This window comes from Gopherus evgoodei, chromosome 2 (assembly GCF_007399415.2).
Source record: "Gopherus evgoodei ecotype Sinaloan lineage chromosome 2, rGopEvg1_v1.p, whole genome shotgun sequence".
Taxonomy (NCBI): domain Eukaryota; kingdom Metazoa; phylum Chordata; order Testudines; family Testudinidae; genus Gopherus; species Gopherus evgoodei.
Window position 1 is genome coordinate 161,327,629 of NC_044323.1, and position 26,207 is coordinate 161,353,835.

The 26,207-nt window shown below is 42.3% G+C and overlaps 1 protein-coding gene and 1 pseudogene across 1 annotated transcript in view; both read left to right on the forward strand.

Annotated features, from left to right (window-relative positions):
- KCNU1 (potassium calcium-activated channel subfamily U member 1) overlaps nt 1–22,314 on the forward strand; it is an 85,669-nt gene extending 63,355 nt beyond the window's left edge. The window contains exons 20-24 of the mRNA XM_030549526.1: nt 5,189–5,266; nt 13,244–13,383; nt 18,088–18,282; nt 20,360–20,466; nt 22,102–22,314. Of these exons, the coding sequence (XP_030405386.1) occupies nt 5,189–5,266; nt 13,244–13,383; nt 18,088–18,282; nt 20,360–20,466; nt 22,102–22,279 (698 nt within the window). The 3' untranslated portion in view covers nt 22,280–22,314. The remainder of the gene's footprint in view (nt 1–5,188; nt 5,267–13,243; nt 13,384–18,087; nt 18,283–20,359; nt 20,467–22,101) is intronic.
- Nucleotides 22,315–24,274: 1,960 nt separating this feature from the next.
- On the forward strand, nt 24,275–24,338 carry LOC115647376 (annotated as a pseudogene).
- The last annotated feature ends 1,869 nt before the right edge of the window (nt 24,339–26,207 follow it).

Sequence of the window (26,207 nt, forward strand, 5' to 3'; positions counted from 1 at the left end):
ACACTGTTTTCTGGGGACAGAAAAGTAGTATTCACTTAAAGGACGTTATCATCAATAAAAAAAAAACACCCTTTTCCCTTATCCAGCCATTAAATCTGTTTAGTGATTCACCTTCTGAGTATAAATTAGCTCTTTCCTCTTTCTAGATTCATTAGATGTGTTGTTAAAATATCCAGCCCACTTTCTTCCTTGCTGCTGTAATTATTTTTAATTATAGGCCCAGATCCTGCAGCTGGGTCTACCTGTAGGAAGTCCCTGCTGATACAACAAAAGATTGAAGCCATATTTTATACTCCTATAGGGCTTTTCATATAAAGATCTCAAAACCGTCTTATAGACATTCACCTCCTAGGAAGAAGTAAATTATTATTACATCCCATTTGCAAATGGATAAATCAAGTTACAGAGAGGTTATATGATTAGCCAGCAGGTTATGAACTAAGGGGAGAGAGGTTGGAGTAGAACCCAAGTGTCCCAGTTCCCACTGCTATAACCACTAGATTCACTGTTTCCTCTTAATTATTTTGTAGTCCACCTGTAAAAATCAAAATAGTGGTCAGTAAAGGCAGGAGATAAAGTAAAAATGTTACTTTTTTGAATTACTGTTTCTTTTTAATAACCTCATATATAAAAACAAAAGTCCCCAGCCTTGCTAGATCAGATAGTCCTGTACTTGAAAGCTGCCCTTAGGCTGTCTGAAGGGTCAGTCCAGGAAGTAACTAAGGTACTATGCGTTAGGTATCTAAATCCCCAAGTGTGGCACCAAATCTCCTGCTTGGCTGCCACCTAACTTTGTAGACACCTAAATTCACTCAGTGCCTAGCTTTCCTCTGTAAAAATCCTGTAAGTGCCTAAGCTTTAGACACTGGCATTCACTCACTGCTGCTCCTCTGTCTGTGCTGTGCCACCTATCTCCTGCCAAAACCTCAGAGTGACTCCGGAGCTGGGGAAAGATAGACATTCGGCTGCCTAAGTCATGTGCAGGGCACAATCCAGTAGGCTGCCTCTGAGCACATCTACTGGATTGGGTCCCATTCAAAAGCCAGCTGGAGGAGGAGGTAGTGGTACCCATTTTATAACTGTTACTCATGTGGGAGACCCAGGTTTAATTCCCCCATCTGTCAGCAGAGAGAAAGGATTTGAATAGAGGGGGTCCCACCTCTCAGGAGCGGATCTAACCACTGAGCTATGGGATAGTCTGGTATGGGGCTCCTTCAGTGTCTCTGACTGAAGCTGTTCCACTGTGGATAAATAACAAGTGATTGGAGTAGGTAAACGGGTCCTCTCCCACCTTCCAGGTGGATCCCTAACCACTATACTATAAGGTCATTCCTGCTTTCTCTCTGACTGTTCCATGGGAGGAGCGGGGCTTAGCACTCCTTTCCCCTATCAGCTAGCTTAGGCCACTCCCTGCCTCACATGCTGACTTTTGTGGATCGCATTCTGAGGCACCTCTCTTTCCCCATGCATTGTTAGTAGGGAATCTAGATGCCTAACCTGGCTTTATTGATCACAGTGTTGTCCCTGTGCTTTTCTAGGTACTTAAAAGTTAGGTGTTATAACATTCAGCATTGCAATGCCTAAATCGCTTCATGGATCCTACCCTAGGTAGCTAACTTGATTAGCCACTTTTGAAATTCCCAGTAGGTGCCTATTTGCATATTTAGATACCTAAATACCTTTGAAAATCTGGCCTCAAGTGCAAATTAGGGTTGATCTTTCCTTTCTTTATGAGCATTGTTACAGCAGGGCCACTGTGTATGGTGCTGAAAGGGGGCCATGTATGTGGTGCTGAAGGGGTTTAAAATCTCTTGCAGTAAAATTCTAGCAGGTAGCTCCCTGCTGCTGAGATTATCTCAGGTAGCATTAATTGAGGGGAATACTTCCAGGTGAAATAGCTGAATAATGGTAGCAACTAAGGAACCTCATGAGGTCAGCTGATGATCTAAATATAAATGAGGAAGCGGGGGGGGGGTTCTATTCTCTGTCTCCATTTTGGTGAGGTCGGGGGAAAAGAGAGGAGCTTGGTTACTTGATTTAAGCCAAGTAAAAGAACTAGAAGGGGGTAGGGGAGAGAAAAGAGCCCACAGAGATAGAGGATGTCCAAACAGTTTGCCAAACTCAGCTGATGTGAGGCTGGCAAAACCATTCATGCAGGAGCTTTATCTCAAAAGATCCCTGACCTTGCAAACACTTGGACACATGTTGAAGTTTAAGATGCAGATAGTCGCATTGACTTTCTTGGGACCGCTGTATTCTTAAAATTAAATGGGTGTTTGGCTTAGACTAGGGAAATTTGGACCAGTCTATATACAACACTGTGGTTGCACTGCTACAATCCTCTAATACAGCTCCTTTATTTTTCTTTGAGGAGGCTTTGGAGGAAGGAGTGAATGGCTACCTATAAATACATCTTCTTATTCAGTGAATTTAATGTGTGGAGTAGGTGCCCACAGCACAGGATAGACACCTATAGTTATATTTTGGAAGCTTGAGATTAAAATAGTAAAGTAGACCTGTTTCCCAGTAGAAGCAAATCAGGGCTTCTACTGTTGTAACCCACCATGGTAACTCACTGGTATAAATTGCACTAGCTTGTACAAGCTCCATTTCATACCAGTGTAGCACATGTAGACTGGGGTTTTCATTGGCATAGCTTGACAGTCCAAGACAAAATTTAAAAAAAACCCACAAAAAGCCTCCCCAAAAACCTGGTGTAGACAGAGTCTAACTGTTCACAGAACTGGGGTCAGGGAGGAGACATGTAGAAGATAAATAGAGAAGAAGAACTAAAGCAAGTGCAGGGGAACCAATAAATAGTCCAAAGTAGTCCATCTGAAATAAATGGGATTGCAGCACATTCATGAATTCAGGATCCCTTTTTTAGGGGGTGTGGGGTTCATACCAGAGAACCAATGACTGATGAAGACTTGCCCCTGGTATGACCCAGATTGATCTTCGGGACCAAGAGTAGAAAAGCATTGGCTGACAGTAACTATTGGTCTGGAAAATAGGAGGAGAGAGCATAGATTAAGAAGATCTTTCTTTAACATCATCATAATCTGAGGAGCTAACAAGTACAGAAGGGACCAATTTAAAATACCTGTCTATGTATGTTATGAAGCAGCAAACCTGGTTTTAAAAAAGACAGTTAAAAGCTGGACTTTTCTATGCAATATTTATCATTTGCTGATGGACCATTCAATTACTTGGCTGGACATCCAGCCACCTTTCTGACCCTGACTCTCCATCATCCTAAACTTTGCAGCTGTAAATAAAACCACCTCATTTCAAATCTGCAACCTTGCAAAAGTTGGACATTTGTCATGATTTTGAGGCAGAAGTCCTAGCTAGCTTCCTCGAAAGTTAAGTGAACATTGCCTTTTACGTCAACATTGCAGCTATATGATCTGAGTCTGGAGTCTGTAAAAAAGCCTGAACCAGCCATGTGTCTTGTGGTTTTGGATTTCATCATAAACATTTCAGAGAGCTCCATCTGAGCCCACCACATCTCTTCCAGACATTACCTGTCCCCAGGGGTATACAACTGAAGAGCTCTTAGTGAGCCAGACCCCCATGGAGGTCAACATTATTTACACCCACAGGAATAACCATTTATTAGGGTCAGCTTGAATGCCAAGGGCTCCTAGTCTTTCCCATGGAAACTTTTAGGTTTTCCTGTAATGCTGTAATTATCATCCTGTCATGTCACAAAGTGAACAGGTTGGCAAACCTAGGTACTGAACTAAATAATCTGTGGCATAATCTAAATATATAACAGTAATTAAGTCTGACAACTTAATATGCTATTGAAATTCAAATGTACAGTAGTAATCTACAATTAAGTAATCTTTTGTAATAGCACCCTGCCAGTTTGTAAGATTTCAGGTACAGTGCTGTGTACTGTTTGGTAGCAAAAATATTGACATAAGGAATATGTATCCAGGCAATGATCTGACATACATTCAAATCAGCTATTACACTATGTGGAAAGATAGAATAAAGGCAATAATTCATTTTCAGACATTTAGCTGATGTCACCAGCAGATGTTCAGAAATGCCAGTGCATGCCCAGGAGGTGCTTTTTGTGCTGCTTCTCTGCCCCATATTTCAAATGTTTTTGGGCAGTTCTGTCACCTGAATTTAGGAATTGTCAGGATAGATTAGACCAGTGGCCCATCTAGGACCATATCAGTGTCTAGACAGAGAGAAGGTTCAATGCATTTTACTTCAAGACCCAGATAATACTTCTGTTATCACTGTTTGTTCAGCCACTTGATATAGGATTTGTAAGAGAGACGATCCACTACCCAATATCCTGTCTCTGACTGAGACGAGACCCTGCTTTTAGACAGAGTCCCTAGTACAGTTTGGATCTTTACTTGGAATAATGCCTTACTCAATGAGTGGTCCAATTAATAGTCACCTACTCATATATTAGAACGATGGACACTTATATAAGCACTTAGGTGTTGATTGATAGAAAATAAGTAAGGGAGACAGAATCAGATCCTATCCAAACAAGAGATGGGGAAAGCAGACAATCTGGCACAGTATCTGAAAACTGTCCTTGAATAAAATGGGCCTGGTTTTCTTCTCACTTCCACTGATGTAACTCAGAACTAACTCCTTGAAGGCATCCAGATAGTGTAAAGTAAGAGGAGAATCAGGACTAATATTTTCCAGGAGGCCTTCACGTCTTGCTTAAACCACTGGCTTATGTCTTGAGTTCCAAAACGCAGACCATTTTGCTTTCCCCTTCACTTTTGCTGTACATGTCCTATCCCATTTCTTTACAGCCTCCTTCAAGCAAAACAAAACAAAACAAAACAAAAAACCCTTGGAGTGCAAATTGGCTTACTAAGGGCTTTGTGCCTAACAGCACTATTACCAGCCCTGCTGCTCCTCAGAGGGTAATTATATTTTAGTTATGATGTCAATAAGCAGCTCCCAGGAGAGCTTTTCTTTTTTAATCCTTTGAAACTCTGAGTGAATAAAATACAGCTTGGAAAAGCAAACCGAGGCAAGAAATTTTCTATTTATAGGAAGTGCTTTGGGATTTTTACATGACAATGACATTTTTTTAGGCTCAGGTAAGTGCCTTTCTGCACATGTCAGTCTCTGAACCATTGTCTTCCGCCTTTACCTCTCTCTTCTCTCCCCATGTTGTTGTTGACTGTTTCTGCAGAGGCAGTTGGCAGAGTGGGAACACTGGAGAATGAATCAGAGCCAAGTTATAAAAGGATCCCCGTCATCACAGAGCTGAGTAAGTTATTCTTTGGGAACAAATTTCACAGAAGCAATATGCGTACTGCATTATTTATTTACCCCAGACCCCCTTTAAAATTCACAGACAGAAAACAACAAGCACTGCATGTCCAAGGAGCTTTAAAAGGGTTGATTTAAATGTTAATTTGGTGGCTTTGAAGAAGTCAGGAAAAAAACCCTATAACAGTGTGTTACAAAATCCCCAGTGTATAGTGAGTCTATTGAAGAGAGAAAGGATACCCTGGTGGCCATGCAACTGACCTAGACCTCAGGAGATGTGGGTTCAGTTCCTGGTTCTGCTGAAGACTCCCTCTGGGACCTGAGCAAGTCCCTTAATATCTCTGTGCCTCACTTCCCCATCTGTAAAATTAGGGCTAGTAACACTTCCCTCTTTCATCTCATTTGTACTACACTGTCACCTAGAGGCCCATTGTCCAGAAAGACAGTCCCTGTATCAAAGAGCATGCAGTCTAAGTACCACCTGCCTCACAGAGGTGTGCTGTGAAGATCATTCAGAAAGACTGTGAGGGATTCAGACACTGCTGTGATGTGGTCCATATTAGTCTGGAGACAGCTCGAGAGCTCGGCGCATTTTAGTATCAGATCCAGTGAATACGTCTGTCCTTGACATCCCATATTGTTCAGCCACTCTGGATTTCATTTATAACAGAGACAACCCACAATGCTTTTTCATGCTACTCTTGGCAGTTTCATCTTCATCCCCTGGTGATTACATACTAAATCCATTAATTAGAAACATGTGCAATGATTAACTGATTACTAGTAACATAACAAGCAGTGTGACACCAGAGTGGTATGGCTGGGCTGCTAGTCTCCAGGGATGCTGATGTTTAGTTCCATTTAGAGTGCTGACACAAGGCAGTACTCATCAGATTAGCATAGTGTGTCACTAGGCGTTCTGACTGGGCCCTGACTCCCTCAGCCACTGTTTTGTTTGGCATGATCCTTAAAAGTGCCATGTGCACTGAACAACTCAGTGACAATTCTGTCAATGGAACCACCCTCCATTCATAACGAAGCCCGAACCAATGACCTACCCTTCCTTCTTGTCCATCTGTAACCACCTTTCAAAGTAACCCTTTCAAAGCTGGATCCCCTGAGGCGGTGGTAGGAATGGCTGAGATGGTTTGAATAAGAGGTTTACTTTATCTGAGGTTTGACAATAAAGTTATTTTATATTTTTTATTTATGTATTTATTTTTTATTTATTGTTTCTCCTATTCCCATGATCCCCTGTGCTTCCCAGTTCCAGCTGGGGTAGGAAGTAAAAGTATGGAAAAGCTCCAAGGATGGCTGTGGTGGTGCTGCTTGTGAGCTGGTAGTCATTACACTTGGAATAACTGTTAATGAAGAATCCAGAGACACATTCGAAAAATAACAAAATTTCTATTAGGAGAGTCTATTTGGCTGAGCTAATTGAAACTGCACCAGCTGGAGAGAGAGAAAAACATAGCTCCCCACATAAACATGTTCCTCCCCAAAGCTGCCCAAGGTTCAGTGACTGTACATTCTACCCATGTAGGTCTCCATCCCTATAGTATATTATCAGCTCACATCCATTAATTAATTTACCCTCACAACACTCCAAATGTCTATCAGGGATGGTCTAGACAGTATTTGGTCCTGCCATGAGAGCAGGGAACTGGACTCAATGACCTCTCGAGGTCCCTTCCAGTCCTAGAGTCTATGAATCTATGAGTCTATGTAGGGATGTATGACTACCTCATCTTACAGAGGTAAATGAATGAATAAATGAGTAAATGAATTATTTGCAAAAGTCTTCACTGCTGATGATGTGAGGGAGATTCCCTCACCTGAGCCATTTCTTTTAGGTAACAAATTTGAGAAACTGTCCCAGATTGAGGTGTCAATAGAGGAGGTTTTGGAACAAATTGGTAAATTAAACAATAGTCAATCATCAGGACCAGATGGCATTCACTTAAGAGTTCTGAAAATATGAAATTGTAGAACTGCTAACTGTGGTATGTAACCTATCACTTAAATCAGCTTCTGTACCAGATGACTGGAGGTAGCTAATGTGACACCACTTTTAAAAAAGACTCCAGAGGTGATCCTGGCAATTACAGGCCAATAACCCTAACCTCAGTTCCAGGCAAATTGGTTGAAACTATAGTAAAGAACAGAATTATCAGACACATGGATGAACACAATTTGTTGGAGAAGAGTCAACATGGCTTTCATGAAGGGAAATCATGCTTCACCAATCTATTAGAATTCTTTGATGGGGTCAATAAACATGTGGACAAGGGTAATCCAGTGGATATAGGGTACTTGGACTTTCAGAAACCTATCACAAAGTCCCTCACCAAAGGCTCTTAAGCAAAGTAAGGAGTCAAGGGATAAGAGGGAAGGTTCTCTCATGGATCTGTAACTGGTTGAAAGACAGGAAACAAAGGGCAGGAATAAATGGTCCATTTTCAGAATGGAGAGGTGTAAATCGTGGTATCCCTTGGGATCTGTGGGACCAGTGCTGTTCAACATACTCACAAATTATTTGGAAAAAGGGGTAAATAGTAAGGTGGCAAAGTTTGCAAATGATACAAATTACTCAATCCAAAGGTGACTTCACTGCGAAGAGTTACAAAGGGCTCTCACCAAATTGAGTGACTGGGCAACAAAATGGCAGATGGAATTCAGCATTGATAAATGCAAAGTAATGCATATTGGAAAATATAATCCCAACTATGCATGCAAAATGATGGAATCTAAATTAGCCATTACCACTCAAGAAAAAGTTCCTGGATTCATTGTGGATAGTTCTCTGAAAACATCCACTCAATGTGCAGCAGCAGGCAAAAAAGCTAACAGAATGCTGGGAACCATTAGGAAAGAGAGAGAGAATAAGACAGTAAACATCATAATGCCACTATATAAATCCATGGTACCTCCACACCTGGAATACTGCATGCAGTTCTGGTCACCTCATCTCAGAAAAGATATATTAGAATTGGAAAAGGTACAGAGAAAGGCAACACAGATTATTAAGAGGATGGAACAGCTTCCATATGAGGATTGTTCAGCTTGGAAAAGAGACAACTAAGGGGAGATATGATAGATATCTATAAAATCATGAATGATGTGGAGAAAGTGAATAAGGAAGTGCAATTTAACCCTTCAAATAACACAGAAACCAGGGGTCATCAATAAAATTAATAGGCAGCAGGTTTAAAACGAGCAAAAGGATGACATAACTGGCTCTGTGGTTGAGGGGAAAGCAGTGGACGTGTTATTCCTTGACTTTAGCAGAGCTTTTGATATGGTCTCCCACAGTATTCTTGCTAGTAAATTAAAGATATATGGGAAGGATGAATGGACTATAAGGTGGTTAGAAAGCTGGCTAGATCATCAGACTCAACAGGTAGTGATCAAGGGCTCCATGTCTAGTTGGCAGCCGGTATTAAGTGAAGTGCCTCCAGGGTCGGTCCTGGGGCCAGTTTTGTTCATATCTTCATTAAGAATCTGGAGGATGGAATGGATTGCACCCTCAGCAAGTTTGCAGATGACACTAAACTGGGAGGAGTGGTAGATATGCTGGAAGGTAGGGATAGGATACAGAAGGACCTAGACAAATTAGAGGATTGGGACAAAAGAAATCTGATGAGGTTCAACAAGGACAAGTGCAGAGTCCTGCACTTAGGACAGAAGAATCCCATGCACTGCTACAGACTAGGGGATGAGTGGCTAGGCAGCAGTTCTGCAGAAAATGACCTAGGAGGTACAGTGGATGAGAAGCTAGATATGAATCAACAGTGTGCCTTTGTTGCTAAGAAGGCTAACAGCATTTTGGGCTGTATAAGTAGGAGCATTGCCAGTAGATCGAGGGATGTGATCATTCCCCTCTATTCGGCACTGGTGAAGCCTCATCTGGAGTACTGTGTCCAGTTTTAGGCCCCACACTACAAGAAGGATGTGGAAAAATTGAAAAGAGTCCAGCAGAGGGCAACAAAAATGATTAGGGGGCTGGAGCCCATGATTTCTGAGGAAAGGCTGAGGAAACTAGGATTATTTAGTCTGCAGAAGAGAAGAATGAGGGGGGACTTGATAGCTGCTTTCAACTACCTGAAGGGGGTTCCAAAGAGGTTGGATCCAGACTGTTTTTAGTGGTAGCAGATGACAGAACAAGGAGTAATGGTCTCAAGTTGCAGTAGGGGAGGTTTAGTTTGGATATTAGGAAAAGCTTTTTCACTAGGAGGGTGGTGAAGCACTGGAATGGGTTACCTAGGGAGGTGGTGGAATCTCCTTCCTTAGAGGTTTTTAAGGTCAGGCTTGACAAAGCCCTGGCTGGGATGATTTAGTTGGGGATTGGTCCTGCTTTGAGCAGGGGGTTGGACTAGATGACCTCTTGAGGTCCCTTCCAACCCTGATATTCTATGATTCTATGATTCTGAGTATAATGCAAGTCAACTGTTGGAATTCATTGCCAGGGGATGTAGTTGCGAAGACTAAAAGTATAACTGTGTTCAAAAAAGTTTTAGTTAAGTTCCTGGAGGATAGCTCCATCAATGGCTATGAGCCAAGATGGTCAGGGATGCAACTCCATGATCTGGATGTCTCTAAGCCTCTGACTGCCAGATGCTGGGACTGGATGACAGGGGACAGATCTCTTGACAATTTCCCAGTTTTGTTCATTTCCTCTGAAGCATCTGGAATTAGACACTGTTGGAAGACAGGATACTGGACTATATGGACCATTGGTCTGACTCAGTATGGCCGTTTTTATGTACAGAAGGAGACCTGAGGTATAGAGAGATCTCATGACTTGCTTAAGGTCATATAGGGAGTCTGGGGCAGAACCAGAAATTAACCCCAGCTCTTCTGAGTCCCAATCCAGTGCCTTAGCCACAAGACTATCTTATTTACATCCTCAAAACCTCTTACTATGGTCCTGATGCTGCCTAATCACAGCTTAACTTCCCATAGGTGCCAGGAAGCAGCAGAAATCATGAAAGAAGGTTGAGCTCTGAGGGTTTCAGTCTGATTTCATCAGTGTTTTGTCTCATGTCTTGGAAGCAATTACAAAGCATAGGTTTAGGGCATGATACCTCACTTACATAGTAAGCTCTTCAGGGCATTGACCATCTTTTTGTACAGCACCTAGCACCATGGGGTACTATCCATGCCTGGGATTTCTAGCCAATATTGCAATAGAAATAATAAATAATAACACCTGTCCTACCAGCATCTCAGACCTATGGACCACTCTGACACTTGAATTTCCCATAGTCATGCTTTGATATTCACTTGTGCTGTGGTTTGTGTTTTTATGTCTCTGGCCTCCCAGCATCTCAGAATGTTTTGAGCAGGCTGCTACGATCTGGCCCCACTGAGGAGAGAATATGCTGTCAAGCTGGTGTCTTGAGATAGGCAATCGACGAAGTGCACAATTCCTTCCAGGATTCCATGTGGCAGTGGAGGGGAAAACACCTGCAATCAGTTGACATGGTTTTGCATTGTCGTCATGTTAGATCTTTGACAAAGAAACAAATTGGAGCCAGTCCCATAGCACATGCTTCTCTGCCCCCACAGTGGCCTAGAACAGATTGGGAATCTATTTGCAGACTCAGGGGTAAGGTAGGAAGGCAAATGCCCTCAAGAGTTTAAGACCTGAAAGCACAAAAACAGCTGTCTTGCAAAAAGTCCGTCATATAGTCCCCAGTCCAGTGACGCAGTTATGCCTGTGCCTACCTTTAAGCACATGACTAGTTCCAAGCCAATGGAGGAATTACTTGTGTGCTTGAGGTTAGCCATATACATAAATGCTCTTTTGGATCAAATCTGTGGCTAACCTCTGGTCACTGCTCGGTACTACATACCAATGTCAGCAATAGGACATCCATTACCAATATTGCCATCTACCAAGGGCATATTCTGGATACCAGTCACACACTGTTCAAAATCTGCCAAAAGAAGCATCTTAGTATCCCTTAATGTCTTAGACCCTTAGAATCTTTGGGTGAAATCCTGGGCCAACTGAAGTCAATGGGAGTTTTGACATTAATCTCCATGGGCATAGGATTTCATCCTCTCTCTTTTAGATTGCCATCTCTTTTGGGCAAGGCTTGACCTTTGCTCTATGTCCATACAACACTTAGCACAATGGAGTACTGACTGCAAAGGCCTCCAGGAGCTGCCACAATATAACGGGTAAATAGTAAATTCATAGAAGCTCTTCAGTCGCCACCTACCAAAGGAGCCCATTACAGACTCTGAGCTCCTAACAGGCATAAGAAGGCATCAGCAGACCCAATTTCTACATTAAAAAATGCTTTCCAGGAACTCAGACCCATTGTATTAAAAGCAGCCAAGCCATTTCATCAGGATTCTCATCAGCAATATGATATCTCAGTTGATTCAGCATTGCCAAGCTTGGCTGGCCAAGTACCCTGGCCTGAGTACCCATGAAAGAAATAGACATGGATATAGCTGTTGGAGGATCATTCCCACATCTGGAGAGTTGTGTTACTGCCCTTATACTCTGATCGACTGCTGCTTTTCCCTGACTTATGGGGACATGAGAAAGAGTATTCAAGGAAGGGAACTAGCCATACCAGCCACTCCCATCAAACTGATCTACAGCTCATTGAAGTCAATAGAATTTCCCACTGAGTGCAGTGGGCTTTTGTTCAGCTCTGGGAACTGGCTGGCAGAGCTTGGATTTTCAACGCAACAAACTTCTGATTTGCTCGGCTACTCCCTCAAACACAGGATGACTGGACATTCCTCTGGAGTTATGGCAGCTAGATACCCCTGGCAAAAGAGGCTAATAAGCGAAACAGAAAACATAGAAACAATAACAACTCCCCTAAACGGGAAAGAATAGGTGAAAAAACAAAACAGGTTTATTTCAATTTATGCTAGTATGTCCATGGGTTTTATATCCAGATTTTTATGGGCCCATCAATGGAGCAATGCTGATTTATACCAGTTGAGGGTCTGACCCCCAACATCTAGGTTTGGCTAAATGTCTGTATACACTGCTGAATGATAACGCCAGTGTCACCGGGTCTTTCAACAGCAATGTGAAACTGGCCAATTTTAGTCATCTGCTTTAAGTATCTGTTCAAATGCCTCCTAGCTCTGCAGGGCACAAAATACATTAATCAGTAATCACAGAAAGGTTACTTGTTAAGATTTTATTTTTAATGGAAAAAATGGGTTCTTGGTCTTAATTCCTTTGCTCATTCTGTCTCACTCCAGCTGTGTTGCTGTCATTCATCAACATTCTCACTGGCATCACTGGAATACTAGCATATACCTAGTGCATTCAGGAGCACAGCAGGTGCCTTCTGCCTGGATGGATTTACACAGTCTATTAAAAATAGATAAGAAAGTTAAAGCAATGCCATTTTTTATTATGAGGATTTCTTCAAGAACTATCTGTTGGCTCTTAAATGTGGGCAAGACTGACAGACGGCCTGACGTCCCACTATGTCTCATAACATAAGAACTGGTGGGGTAAGGGTTTCAAAAAATTAACTAGACACATTTAAACACATAGCATTTTTCTTTTTTATGATTATATAATTAACTCATGGAACTCACTGCTACAGGATACTGAGGCATTATGGGTAAAAGTTTCCAAAACATTTAAGTGACTTGGGAATTTAGGAACCTAAGACTTAGGTCATTTTTGAAAATGAGACTTTAATTCCTAAGTCATTTGAGTGCTTTGGAAACTTTTTCCCCATTTCACTAAGGTGTGGGTTCTTGGTGTGATAAATTTTTGCCCCAGTGCACAACGGTCAGGTTCATTAAATGCTTTTTTTCCTCTTCTTCTAAAGCAATAGATTCTGGCTAGTGCAGGAGACAGGATAATGGGCTAGGTTAGATGAATCATTGTTCTGTTCTCATCCTGTATGGTAACTACAGTGTTTTTAAGATCTTTAGTGTTCCTTCTTTTATTGATTGATTGCTTGATTGATTGATTCTACAGATGCTACATCGAATGTCCAGTTCATTGATCACAACATTAGCAGCACCTCTCACATCCCAGGGCAGGAGCTGGATCTCACCACCACCTTTTCCAGTGGAGCTATCTTTTCAGATAGTTTTTTGGATTCGCTCTTGTCCGCTGTAAGTACATCACTGACTCGTGTAACTGGTTGCCTCATAAACAACCACTTGCTAGGACCGGGACAACTGATCAAGGAACATAGCAATTGCCATATGGGATAAATCCACCAAGTCTCCCATCCTGTCTCCAAAAATAGCCAACACCAGCTACTTCAGACCAAGGTGCAAGAAACCCTTCAGTGGGTAGTGATTGGATTAGTTAGAGTTTGCCTTATGCCCTAATGCAGGAGGGTTTATAGCTGTTCCAAAACTCTTGTATATTTTTAAACTTTTACATTTTATAGCTCTAGGTATTCCTGTTATCCAGAGAAATGTTTACTCCTTTTTTGAATCCTGCTCTTGGCCTCAATGATATCTTGTGGCAGTGAGTTCCACAGGGTTAAGGGAATCCGGAGAACCATAAGTTCCAAGGGACATCTTATTCAGTGCACACCATTATCAGCACTCTCATTCTCTACGCCTGGGGTTCTCAAATGTCATTGCATCGCAACCCCCTTCTGATAACAAAAATTACTACATGACCCCAAGAGGAGGGACCAAAGCCTGAGCCTGCCCAAGCCTCACTGCTCTGGGTGGGAGTGGGCAGGTCCAAAGCCTGAGCCCCACTGCCCCAGGTGTGGAGCCTGTAATCTGATCCCCACCACCCAGGGCTGAAGCCCTTGGACTTCAATTTCTGGCCCGGGCAGTGGTGCTCGAGCTTCGCTTCGGCTGCAGGCCCCAGCAAGGCTAAGGCCAGCCTTGGCGACCCCATTAAAACAGGTTGTTCCGATGCACAGTTTGAAAACAGCTGCCCTATGCTATATAAATAAGAGTTATCTGGAGTTATTTTATAGTGTTTTCATTAGAGTTTTTTTGTTTGTTTGTTTGTTTTAAAGAATTCTTACTTACTGTAAAAGATATTTAGGATTAGTATGACTGTTTTTTTAGCATGATTTAGATCAGGGACAAGCTGTTCCTGTGAAGGGAAATGTATTTGTTCTAACCATCATTACCTTTGACACCAATTGGACCTTTTGTTGGAAATCACAATAGTAGTGCCAAAAACTGAATGGCCCATGAAGACTCAAACTTCTTGTTCATCCATGGGAGGGAGGGACAAGGGGAGTGGGAAAAGGTACCTCCAGGTTCAGCTTGAAGTGCATTAGTGAGCTGAAGTGTGGGGGGACATTTACATGACCACTACCCTGCTATAACTGATGTGGGGATAAACACAACACTTCATTCTCCAGGGATGTCCGTCTGGCACCAGCATGGAAATTCAATTTGGCTGGATTGAAAAGTGAAGTCAATGGGAGTAGTTCTATTGACTTCTGTGGGCTATGTATCATGACAGTGGTATGTTTTCTACAAAGAGATTTAGGTGTACAACTAATGCTACACGTGTTGCCACAATCATAGACCCTATGTGGTCCAGATGTCTGATGTTTGCAAGCCACATCAGATTAGGACCCTTACAAAAGAGGTAAAGTTGTGAACCTGCAAAAATTGTTGGCAATGGCTCCGTATAACATTTCGTATATCTTTAAGAGTGTGTTTAACATGGTACATGGGATTGAAAATGTAAGGAGAGCAGAGCGAACATGACAGTTCCCCGCCCCAATAACGTACTCATGTCAGATCGCTGACAGACGTGAGTGATTCTGATGGTAGTGACACAGATGATGGAAAGTGTGGGGCAGTTAAGCCAACATTTTGTCAGCAAGACAGCAGCTCAATTCATAATAAGCCTGCATCTCCCAAACTGGCTGTCCTTCTTTCTTAACTGTGCCACCTCCCATTCCCCTCGACCTCCAGTGCTGCAGGCAAGTTACATGTGATGTGCCTTGGATTCAGGAGTAACAAGATACTGCTTGGGCGGCAGTTTTAAAGAAATTGAATAAATACACAGCAAACCGCTTGAAGGGAAAAGCAGTCCAGAAAAAAAGAGTGTCAAGTCCAGTTATGCTTTTCTGAGAAGGCTCCAGTGTTAGGGAAAGTATTATATTGCTGCTAGTCACTGATATGTCAGTCAGCCTGACTGTAATTAAGGATTGCTGGTGTCAAGTGTAAAAGTAACTTGAGATCTAGCATGACCTGTCTTCAAGGATAAAATTTCACTCAGGCTTCAGATCCCAAGTCAGTCCAGGAATGAACAACTCTCAGATCTAATTTTTCAGCAGAACGTCTTTGGTCAGATTCAGCTGGTCATTAAATGTAGGAAAGAAGGAAAAGAGACATGATATTGTTTAGTCAGGCAGAGGGTTGGGAAAAGCAAAGCAAGCGAATGAGAATAAAGACTAGAGAAAAGCATTCAGCTGTTAAATATCATCTCTGCTTTCCCATCATTGTGAAGATCTGCTGAAAGTTCCTGGGTTTTTGAGGCTGCCTGAGAGCCAACTTGTTGTTTTCCTGTAACTAGAAAGGATAGTGCTAGAGAGGTCAGAGTGGAGGAAAAGCAACGACAGTAGATTCTGTCAAGTGAAGCATAACCCCCTGGAAAGTCCAAAGTAGAAATGGCTCTCGTGCTAACCTGATACTTGATGGCTAACTAGGCAGAAAGGAGCTATATAGCGCAAGAGAGAGAGGATGATTTTGTGATGAAGGCACTGAAAAGAGTTCAATTAATGGCTCTGCCACAGGTTTTCTGCATGATGGGGGGCAACTCATGCAGGGCCAGGTTTGCAAATGCTCAGCACCTACAATTAGTCTGGATTTCCTATCATGCTCAGCAAGGTAACTGCTCAGTAATGTGAGAATAGGGTTCACAGCCTGTCCTGTTCTATGCAGTGGCATTCCAAGGACAGCCACACTCTTCAGGCTGTAACCAAATAACAGATGGAGAAGTCAGTGGTGTCTCCCCCTTTCATCACAAGAACTTGGCTCTTTTACAGTGAGCTTGGAGATCCATTTTATGCATGCTGAAACTTGCCTGCGTGCATATACTCTTACACATCTCTTTACTTGTTTTGCCTCTTTCAAACTTCTACAGTATAACTGAGCAAAGAAAGTACAGAATGAGGGTGACATGCAAATCCTATTAATTCACCCAAGTATGGAAATACAATTCTTTTGATGTCAAAAAGTACAGCAACGATATGTTAAATAGCTCAGTGCTCTTCAGTTAAATATGTAAAATGCAGATTCCTCTGGAACAGTATCACTTCAGAATAACCCTGCACTACAGCTCCTTACTTTAAAAGGCTGATAATTACTCTAACAGCATTATAGCCTTTTGCCCAACAACATGTTCATATGTTCTTAAGCGGATTTGAGTTTAGCTTGGATTTATTCCTTCTCCACAGCTTGTTTAGTTTTTCCTCCTGAGAATGCAGGTGACAGATTCCATAAGATTGCTACCCCACCATGTGGGAAATGAGTTTTTGAGAAAGAGTAGAAATTAAATGATTTGATGCATTGAAATTATGGACAGAGGGAATTGATTCAGATAAACATAAGAAAAATGCTATTTCCCCCTCTCCCCCCAAAAAAACTGAATTTGAACCAGACACCTTTTTTTTCAGGTTTGCAAAAGCTCAGTTGTCTTCCCTCCCCCCCACCCCACCACGTTTCAAGGTGTGCTTTACAGTTTCTCCAGTGAGCCTCCTTCTCTATGTTAAATGGCTGGCACTGATTCTCCTTGTGGAGTTGTTTACATTGTGAAGAGTGTGTTTCAGAAGCTATCTTTCTGAGCTGGTAGTATTTTTTGCCTACTATTATTGGTATAAATGAATTCACAAAGTGCGGGACAATAGAGGATCAGGCCCACTGCGTCCTGCAGAGTTTGGACTATACACTTATTGAGTATTCTATTTCGCCACTCTGGGATGATATTTTGAAAGCTCTCTGTGTTAGTTCTGTCTTCAGCAGTCTTTTTCCAAAACAGAGGGCCCAAGAAGCTAAAGCACGCTGCATAACTTTAAAAAATACAGCCACATAATTAGGGTGCTGTGCTTGGAATCAGAAGTCCTGGGCTTTCTTTCCATTACTATCACTGACCTTTGTGTGACCTTGGGCAAGTCTTTTCATTACTTGCTTTCTCTGTTTCCCCTTTCACCTGTTGTCTGACTTGTCTACTTAGACTGTGATCAGAGATAGATGGGAATTTGTCAACTAAATATTTTTTCATTGGAAAATACAAATTCATCAAAACCAAAACTTTTCTCAGAAAAGGGTTGGTTTCAATTAATTTCTTGTTTTGAAAAAAAATTAAAAATAGAAGTTTCAAAATTGCCAAAATGTCCCCTTTTTGACATTTTCTAAGTGAAGTGTTCCATTTTTTGACTCCAAACAACTTTTTGCTTAGAAATTTAAGATAATTTATTGCAAAAAGCATTTAAGAAAATAAAAAGCTCAAAATCAAAATGAAACATTTCTGTTGACCCAATTCAATTTCACACACCCCTCCCCCAGATTTCTGGTTCATTAAGATTGCTGAGATTTTTTTTCACTTTTGTCCTGATTCAGGACAGGAATTCTTTTTCATTTTCATCTAATTTGGGGGGGAGAGGTGGCAGGGCTGGTGAGGTAGGGGGGAGAAGTCCCATTTTCTGACCAGGTCTAGTCAAAACACTGCAGCACACACTGTGGAGAATAATCATGCACCGCAGAGATTACTGTACTAGAGGTACCCAAAGGTCATTTCTATCTTAAACTGATAGGGTGATCGCTTTTGTCAGCCTGATATGAACTGGAGGTTCTCCTGTCTGCTGTCACCTTCTTTTCCAGACCTACCGTAACCACCACATCTTGGCTCTGCTCCAGACTCTGGTGACGGGTGGGACAAACCCTGAACTGGAGGAACAGCTGGCGGAGAAGAATATGCTAAGTGGCAGTTTCAACAGCATGGCATATGTGGCCCCCAGAGCTAGATGCAAACTTTCACTTGTGCCACTGTCTAAGAGACTGTTAACAGATTCCCGGGTGAGTTATAGCACAGTCTTGGTAGTGTTGTCCTTTGTGGGCTTGGTTCTGATCTCACACTGGTGTAAATTAGAAGTAACTCCCCTGAAGTCAATGGAAACCCAATATTGAGAGTACAATCAGGTCCCATATCACTATTCAGTGCAGCAGTGTGAACAGACTGACCTGTGTATATGACATATCCTGTATCTCAGTGTTTTATGGGGTAAATATTTCATGACCTCGCACTGAATAATGGGTTGGTTACCAAGTGCAGTCAGTAAATATCTCCTCCCTTATCCAACCTCACCACGTACGTAGTCTGATGCCAACTTCTATTACTACTTGGCAACAGTGGACCAGAACCTCAGATGGCTGTAAATTGTCCGATTTACACCTACCAAAGACCTGCTTCAGTACCACTAAGATACAAATGCAATTGGTTTGGGCCACACCTGTATCACAGGATAAATCGTCCTGCTTCTTCAGTCTTTTGTATTAAGTATCAGAGGGTAGCCGTGTTAGTCTGGATCTGTAAAAGCAGCAAAGAATCCTGTGGCACCTTATAGACTAACAGACATTTTGGAGCATGAGCTTTCGTGGGTGAACACCCACTTCACTTCATCAGATGTATGTCTGCATCTGACGAAGTGGGTAATCACCCACGAAAGCTCATGCTCCAAAACGTCTGTTAGTCTATAAGGTGCCACAGGATTCTTTGCTGCTTGTATTAAGTCATGTGCTGACAAGTACCATTGCATACAAGTGCAGGCTGGCCTGAGGGTTATACGGCAACACAATACAACAAGCACCATTTCCACTCCATGAAACAATATCACTAACTAAGGAATAGCACAGGCTAGCAGTGATGCAGGATCAAGAGTGGGACTCAAATTCAGACACCTGTGTGACACTGACCTGAGATAGCCTATGAGTGGCCAGTAGTGACCATCTCAACAATATCCTTTATTTTTACAGCAAGATATTTTGGAACTTTAATAAGAATATGACGATGTACAAAATATCCCATGATTCACCTGTGTAGCTGGGATATTGGTGTCTTAATATGATATTGACACTCTGGCCTCCTGCAAGTCTCAGAGTGAAATATCACCTGAATCACCCTCTATCCAGGGGCAGCTCCAGGCCCCAGCACGCCATCTGCATGCTTGGGGCGGCAAGCTGCGGGGGGCGCTCTGCCGGCGCCGTGAGGGCGTCAGGCTGGCTGCCTTCGGCGGCTTGCCTGCGGAGGGTCTGCTAGTCCTGTGGCTTTGGTGGACCTCCCGCAGGCGTGCCTGCCGTGCTTGGGGCGGCAAAATCCCTAGAGCCTCCCCTGCCTCTATTAACTTATCCTCTTGTTGTTCTCTTGCCAAAATGCTGGTGCCTACTGACCAGGGCCTGGCCTAAATGTGTCTCTTCCAAAGAGACTTCCAAAGAGACTGGCTTCCTTTGGTCCTGATTGCTATCCATGGTCATCTCTCCAGTGGTCATTATTGTCTCCTTCATGCAAATCCACAGGTACCAATGGAGGGGGCTGGTAGGGTGAGGAATCTTGGCATGTACCATGTACCAAGGCTAGTGAATGTTATTTTCAAGGCTAGGCAATGATCATCCTTATTAAGCATTTTGAAAACCACTCTCCAAAGTAAGGCCCTGATTCAGCAAAGCCCTTCAGTCAATGGGACTTAAGCAAGTGCTTAAAGTTAAGAACATGCTTATGTACTTTGCTGAATCAGAGTCTAATTTATTTGGCTTTGGCTTTTCTCTGGCTGCTGAATATGAAACACAACCATTCCCACATGCTCTAGTGGAGATATAAGACTGAGCTGACATATGTAAAATTCAGGTTCATTAAATTGGATCTGAATCTGTGGCTAAGGGTGTCAGATATCCTTACTTAATATTACTTAGATTGTAAAAACTCTTTGGGGCTTATTCCATGCTTCTACAGCACCAAGCACTATGGGATTCTAGTCCAGGACTGGGGCTCCTCAGTGCTACAGAAATACCAATAATAATAACTCTGCTAATTGACTGATCTCACTAGAGGGCTGAACGACCACTCCAGATAAGAATACTTTTTGTTCTCTCACTGCAGGATTCCTTTGGAGACATTTACTGCAAAGCATTAGACTTGTTTGGAATCCTTTGCTTTGGACTCTACCGTCTGACAGAAGAGCCCAATCCGTACAGGAATAGGGGAGTGCATTTTATTTGAAACAGTGTTTTATATTCACTTCAGTTTGAGCTGGGAAAGAAAGAGCCAAAAAATATCTGTTTAATCAATCATAATCATAATGCAGCAATTATTTTAGATGGTGGGAAAGGAGATACAATCAATTTTGGAGTGCTCATGAAAACAAAGGAGTCACAGCATTCACTAATTACACATGCAGTGCAGGCAGATGAAGCCTTCATGTGGCTCTAATAAGAAACCTCAGTCTTGATTTGCAGCTCAGATGCTAACCTTAATCTTAAACTAGAGCAGCGCCATCTGTTCCAGTGCTGTGCCTCCATGATATCCTAATTCTGGTCCCTTCCCCAGTTCTGAGTCAAGCTAAGGACCCTTGTTATGGCCCTGGATATCCCCTGAACATAGACCTTTAGATATATCTAATTCTTTGGTGGTTACAGTGCCTACTATGGGCTAGCATGAAAGACAATGATGCTTATTTAATATCTGATTATTCTTTACACGTGAACACTGGCCATTAGTGAAAGGCCAGAATGTGACATTAGTGGAGTTGTCCAAATTCATAGATTCCACAGATTTTAAAGTCAGAAGAGAGCACAATAATCATCTAATCTGATCTCCAGCATAACCAAGGCCAGAGAATCCCACCCAGTGATTCCTGCAATGAACCAAAAATATTGGTTGAACTAGAGCAATTCTCTTAAAAAGACACCCACTCTCCAAGTGATAAAGCACTTTATCACATCCCTTGGTAATCTCTTCCAGTGATTAATTAACCTCACTTATAAACTTACATCTTACTCCTAGGTATAAGTGAGGGCAGAAGAAAGCCCTATGAATGGTACTGTATAGTATGCACCTTCTAAGTCAAGGGGTGGTAACCTTCAGCATGTGGCCTGTCAGTGTAATCCACTGGCGGGCCACGAGACAAATTGTTTACATTGACCCTCCACAGGCACAGTCCTCCACAGCTCCCAGTGGCTGCAGTTTGCTGTTCCTGGCCTATGCGAGCTGCGGGAAGCAGCGGGCTGCAGGGACGTGCTGGTCACCATGTCCCACAGCTCCCATTGGCTGGGAACGGTGAACCATGGCCACTGGGAGCCAAGGGGGGCCGTGCCTGCAGACAGTCAATGCAAACAAAATGTCTCACGGCCCGCCAGCAGATTACCCTGATGGACTGCATGCTGAAGGTTGCCGATCCCTGTTCTAGTATCAGAGGGGTAGCTGTGTTAGTCTGGATCTGTAAAAAGCAACAAAGAGTCCTGTGGCACCTTATAGACTAACAGACGTTTTGGAGCATGAGCTTTTGCGGGTGAATACTCACTTTGTCAGACGCATGTGGTGGAAATTTCCAGAGGCAGGTATAAATATGCAGGCAAGAATCAGTCTAGAGATAATGAGGTTAGTTCAATCGGGGAGGATGAGGCCCTCTTCTAGCAGTTGAGGTGTGAACACCAAGGGAGGAGAAATTGCTTTTGTAGTTGGCTAGCTGTTCACAGTCCCTGTTCTAATTATTCAAAAGGATTTTTCAAGTGTAGTTAGACATTGCAAAAAGCTGCTATTCCCTAGCTGCCCTGAGCATTACTTAGCAAAGGTCAAAACAGCCCACAGAGCTGTTGGAGTCTCATGTTCTGGTGCTTTTCCAGGTATCCAATTGCTCGGCCCCCAAATGATTTCAAGATGTTACCTATGGATATGCTGTTTTGCTTTGTCCCATTCGGCACCACAGCAACTAGTGACCTGTCAGTTTGTGAGGATCTTTCACCAAGGATGCATCAGAGTCATATGGACAGCTCCAGAAAGCAGAATGACGTGACATTGTGATGTATTCCCTGGAAATAAAAAGAAAGTATTGGTTAATAAGACCCCATAATGAGCTTTTTTGGTCATTTTTTCCTAGCAGGCAGTTGAAATGCTTAAACACTGACATGAGCAACTGTGTAACCACTCAGTCTGGGATTTTCAAAAGTGCCTACAGAAGTTAGGCATCCATGTTAACCTTTGACCCATGACCTGAACTCAGATGATCAGGTAAATAATCATTTATAACTTAGCAAGCATCTTAACTCTTTCTAAACTAACATCAATGAAACTCAAGTTTTCATGCAAGGTAAGAGTAACCAAAGAAATGTAAGGATTATTTTCAAATAGGCTTTGCAATAGACCTGGGGTACAATATTTAGCTTGGGGCCTAGTAGTAGTAATTGTTAGCATGAGGCACTTTAGGCTTAATGTAAGTTAGCATAGGTAAGTAACCTTGGATTAGAAGATTTAGCAATATGTATCCTGTAACAGACTGTTAGCCTGCAAAGGCTGTATTTAGCCAGACTTCCTTAATGTCATTGAACAGAGAACCTTCTACCCTTACGACAATAGTGGGAATACCCAAAATAGATAGCCCAAATGTCCAAGAATAGACAAGAGGTCGAGACTTAATCAAATATGGTCTCAGAAATAGGTGGATGTAAGAAATAGGGGCATACAGGGGTATTGAACCTGAGCCTTGGCAAGAATTCAGGATGGCAGGATGGTGTCAACCTTAATGCTTTTCTCTCATTAAGGGGAACACACAGCCCCATGGATTCATGAGTATACAATATGTGAATTCTGCTGCTGTTTGTGTTTTTCTAATTCTGTGATTTCACTTATAATGATTGTGGTATTAATAAAATTCATAAAATCTCTTTATGTGTCTCACCAATCATCTTCTTCATAATTAATCTCTAAATAGCCACCAAAGAAAGAGGCTGTTATTAGTGACACGTGCATTTTGCCCCTCAAATTAATCATCAGGCTACACCTCGCTTGCGGGGAAATTTAATGGAAGTTGAGCTCCCAGTTCCCAGCTCTACCTTTGAAAGTAACCCATCTGTCCCCAATTAGCATTACCCACTTCTTACTGATAAGGTATCTCCCCCTTGGTTCTCAGGCCACACACAGAGCTAAGGCATGTAACAGTTTTCCCTTCTAGACAGAAACAGGGATAGAAGAGGGGCAAAGCCAAGCGTAGCTATCTGCTGCCCTTCTGTGGAAGATGGCATGGAGAGCTTGGCCCTGTGCTGTTAAATCAGTGGCAAAACTCCCATTGACTTCAATGGAGCAGCAGACTCAGAGGGAGCTCCCCAGTGCATTCCTAATTGTGAAATACGCGTTTCTGATTTGTCTCTCTTCCACTCTGTCTTCCCCTCTCATCTTTTGTTTACCATCTCATTTCCCCCTTTCCCTTTATTTTTGAGCTTCCTCCCAAGTAAATGTAGAATATAGATTCTTTGAAACATACCTTGTGTGGTTAGACTACCTGTCCTTCAAGGCCAGTTTTCTGCCTATGGCCAATACCTGATACTTCAAAGAAGGTAGTCCTCACCTCCATCTTATAGGTGCCAGTTGTGCCAAGGGGGAAAAGCTTCCTTGCCTGGCAAGCTGCTCTTCTCAAGTGTAAAACAACAGCAACAAATGGGTCAGCTGGAAGGCTAAGAATCTGGGCAAAGGACAGTTGAACATAGATGTTCAAAAACCCATGATAATGCTCAGGAAAAAAGGCTAGAGTATCAGGCCTTTTCTCCCAGAAAATATTCCAAGTTCCTCAAAATTTGAAATTCAAAATGTGATTTAAAAAAAAAATTGAAATTCAAAAAAAGGCCAACCAACTCTTGAGTTTGTCCAAGTATGGGCATGTGGAAGGAACTTTTGTCCTTTTTGTTTGGTTTTGCTTTACTTTTTGGGTGAGAGATAGATTTTGAAAATTAAATTGTTATTGATGTTTCAAGATGTTGACAAACTCAAATGCTAATACCACACCAGGGGAGAGGAGGGGCTGGCAGTATCATAACCAATGAAGTTAATCTGAGGTATGATTATTGCTAGTTGAAATCTTTTCTCTAATAGGAGGCGGAAGATACCTGAATCTCTGCTGAACAATGCATGGAATAGCCATAATTAACTACTCTTGGGAGATTAGTGCTTCTTAACCATGCCGAGGGAGAAAGGACCTCACAGTTCAAATACTCTAAAACACTCTTCTCATGCAAACACAACAGAAGATATTGCTATGAAATATAAAAACTCAAAAGGAACTTGTGGCATAAATTAGGCTCTGTCCTTACATTACAAAGTCAGCTGAGGGAACGAAAAAGGGTGTTGTTTTTTTTCCCTCTTCCCCTAACACTAATTAGGTTTGAAAGACTGCAGCTTGAGTCCAGCCACCGCATGCCGAGAAGAAAGGAACCCGAACAGCTGAAGCAGAGTTCAGACTAAACTAACTGCAAGCTCCCCAGGGACGTCACAAGGTAAACCTGATAGTCTCTGTCATTTACAATCATTATCAGGCAGCCGACTCTGTGTAATTTTACTAGGGAGCCAATTAACAGATCCCTGAAGCTCAAGAAGAAAGTCTTAGTCCTTTTTCTATTTTAAAGGAGGAAAAAAGGTTGAATAAAATGAAGGAGTGTGCCAGGTCTCTGTGTCCTATGCAATGGACACATCCAAGCCTACACTGTTATTGAGACGAAGGCTAAGGAACTGAACTCGGATTCAAGAGATCTGGGCTCATTTCCCAGCTCTGCCACAAACACTCTCTGTGATCAGGGCAAATCACTTAATCTCTGTGACGTAATTCACCATCTGTAAATTAAGGATAATAATTGGCCCTTTGTCTATTTAGATTGTAAGCTCTTTAGGTCAGGGTCTATCTCTTACCATGTGTAGAGCCTAGCACAATGGGACCCTGATCTAGGATCCAAGTGCTACCATGATAGAAATAATAATAATAAGCATCTAGAGACAGGCTTTAACCAACACTCCAGATGGACAGAAAATATCATAAGATAGAAAATATCATAAAGCCACTATGTAAATCCATGGTACACCCACATCTTAAATAATGCATGCAGTTCTGATTGCTCCACCTCACAAAAGATATATTAGTATTGGAAAAAGTACAGAGAAGGGCAAAAATGATTAGGGGGATGGAACAGCTTCCATGTGAAGCGAGAGATTAAAAAGACTGGGACTGTTTGGCTTGGAAAAGAGACAAATGACAGGGGGATATGATAAAGGTCTATAAAATCATGAATGGTGTGGAGAAAGTGAACAAAAAAGTATTATTTACCCCTTCATATAACATGTGAACCAGGGGTCATCCAATGAAATTAATAGGCAACAAGTTTAAAACAAACAAAAGGAAGTGTTTCTTCACAGCGCACGGTCAAGTTGTGGAACTCATTGCCAGGGAATTTTGTGAAGGCCAAAAGTGTAACTTGCTTCAAAAAAGAATTAGATAAGTTGTTGGAGGATAAGTCCATCAACGGCTGTTAGCCAAGACAGTCAGTGATGCAACCCCGTGCTCTGGGTGTCCCTTCACATCTGAGTGCTAGAAGCTGGGATTGGATGTCAGGAGATGGCTCGCTCAATAATTCATCCTGTTCTGTTCATTCCCTTTAAACACCAGGCATTGGCCACTGACGGAAGACAGGCTACTGGGCTAGATGGACCATTCGTCTGATCTAGTACGGCCATTCTTATGGGACCATTCCTGAACTTTGGGGAGGTCTTGGGTTTGGAGACAGATCTGAGCTTTATGACTCAGACTCAGCTTTCTTGGAACAAACTAATCATGCATTTTCTGTTCAGGACAGATTGCAAGTAAGGATGGGAGAAACCTGCTCAGAAGCACTTATTTCCCTTGCCAGCCCTTTGTAGAACAAAACTTGACCAAGACCGTAGGCTGATTTTTTGGTAGGAGAAAACCACTCAC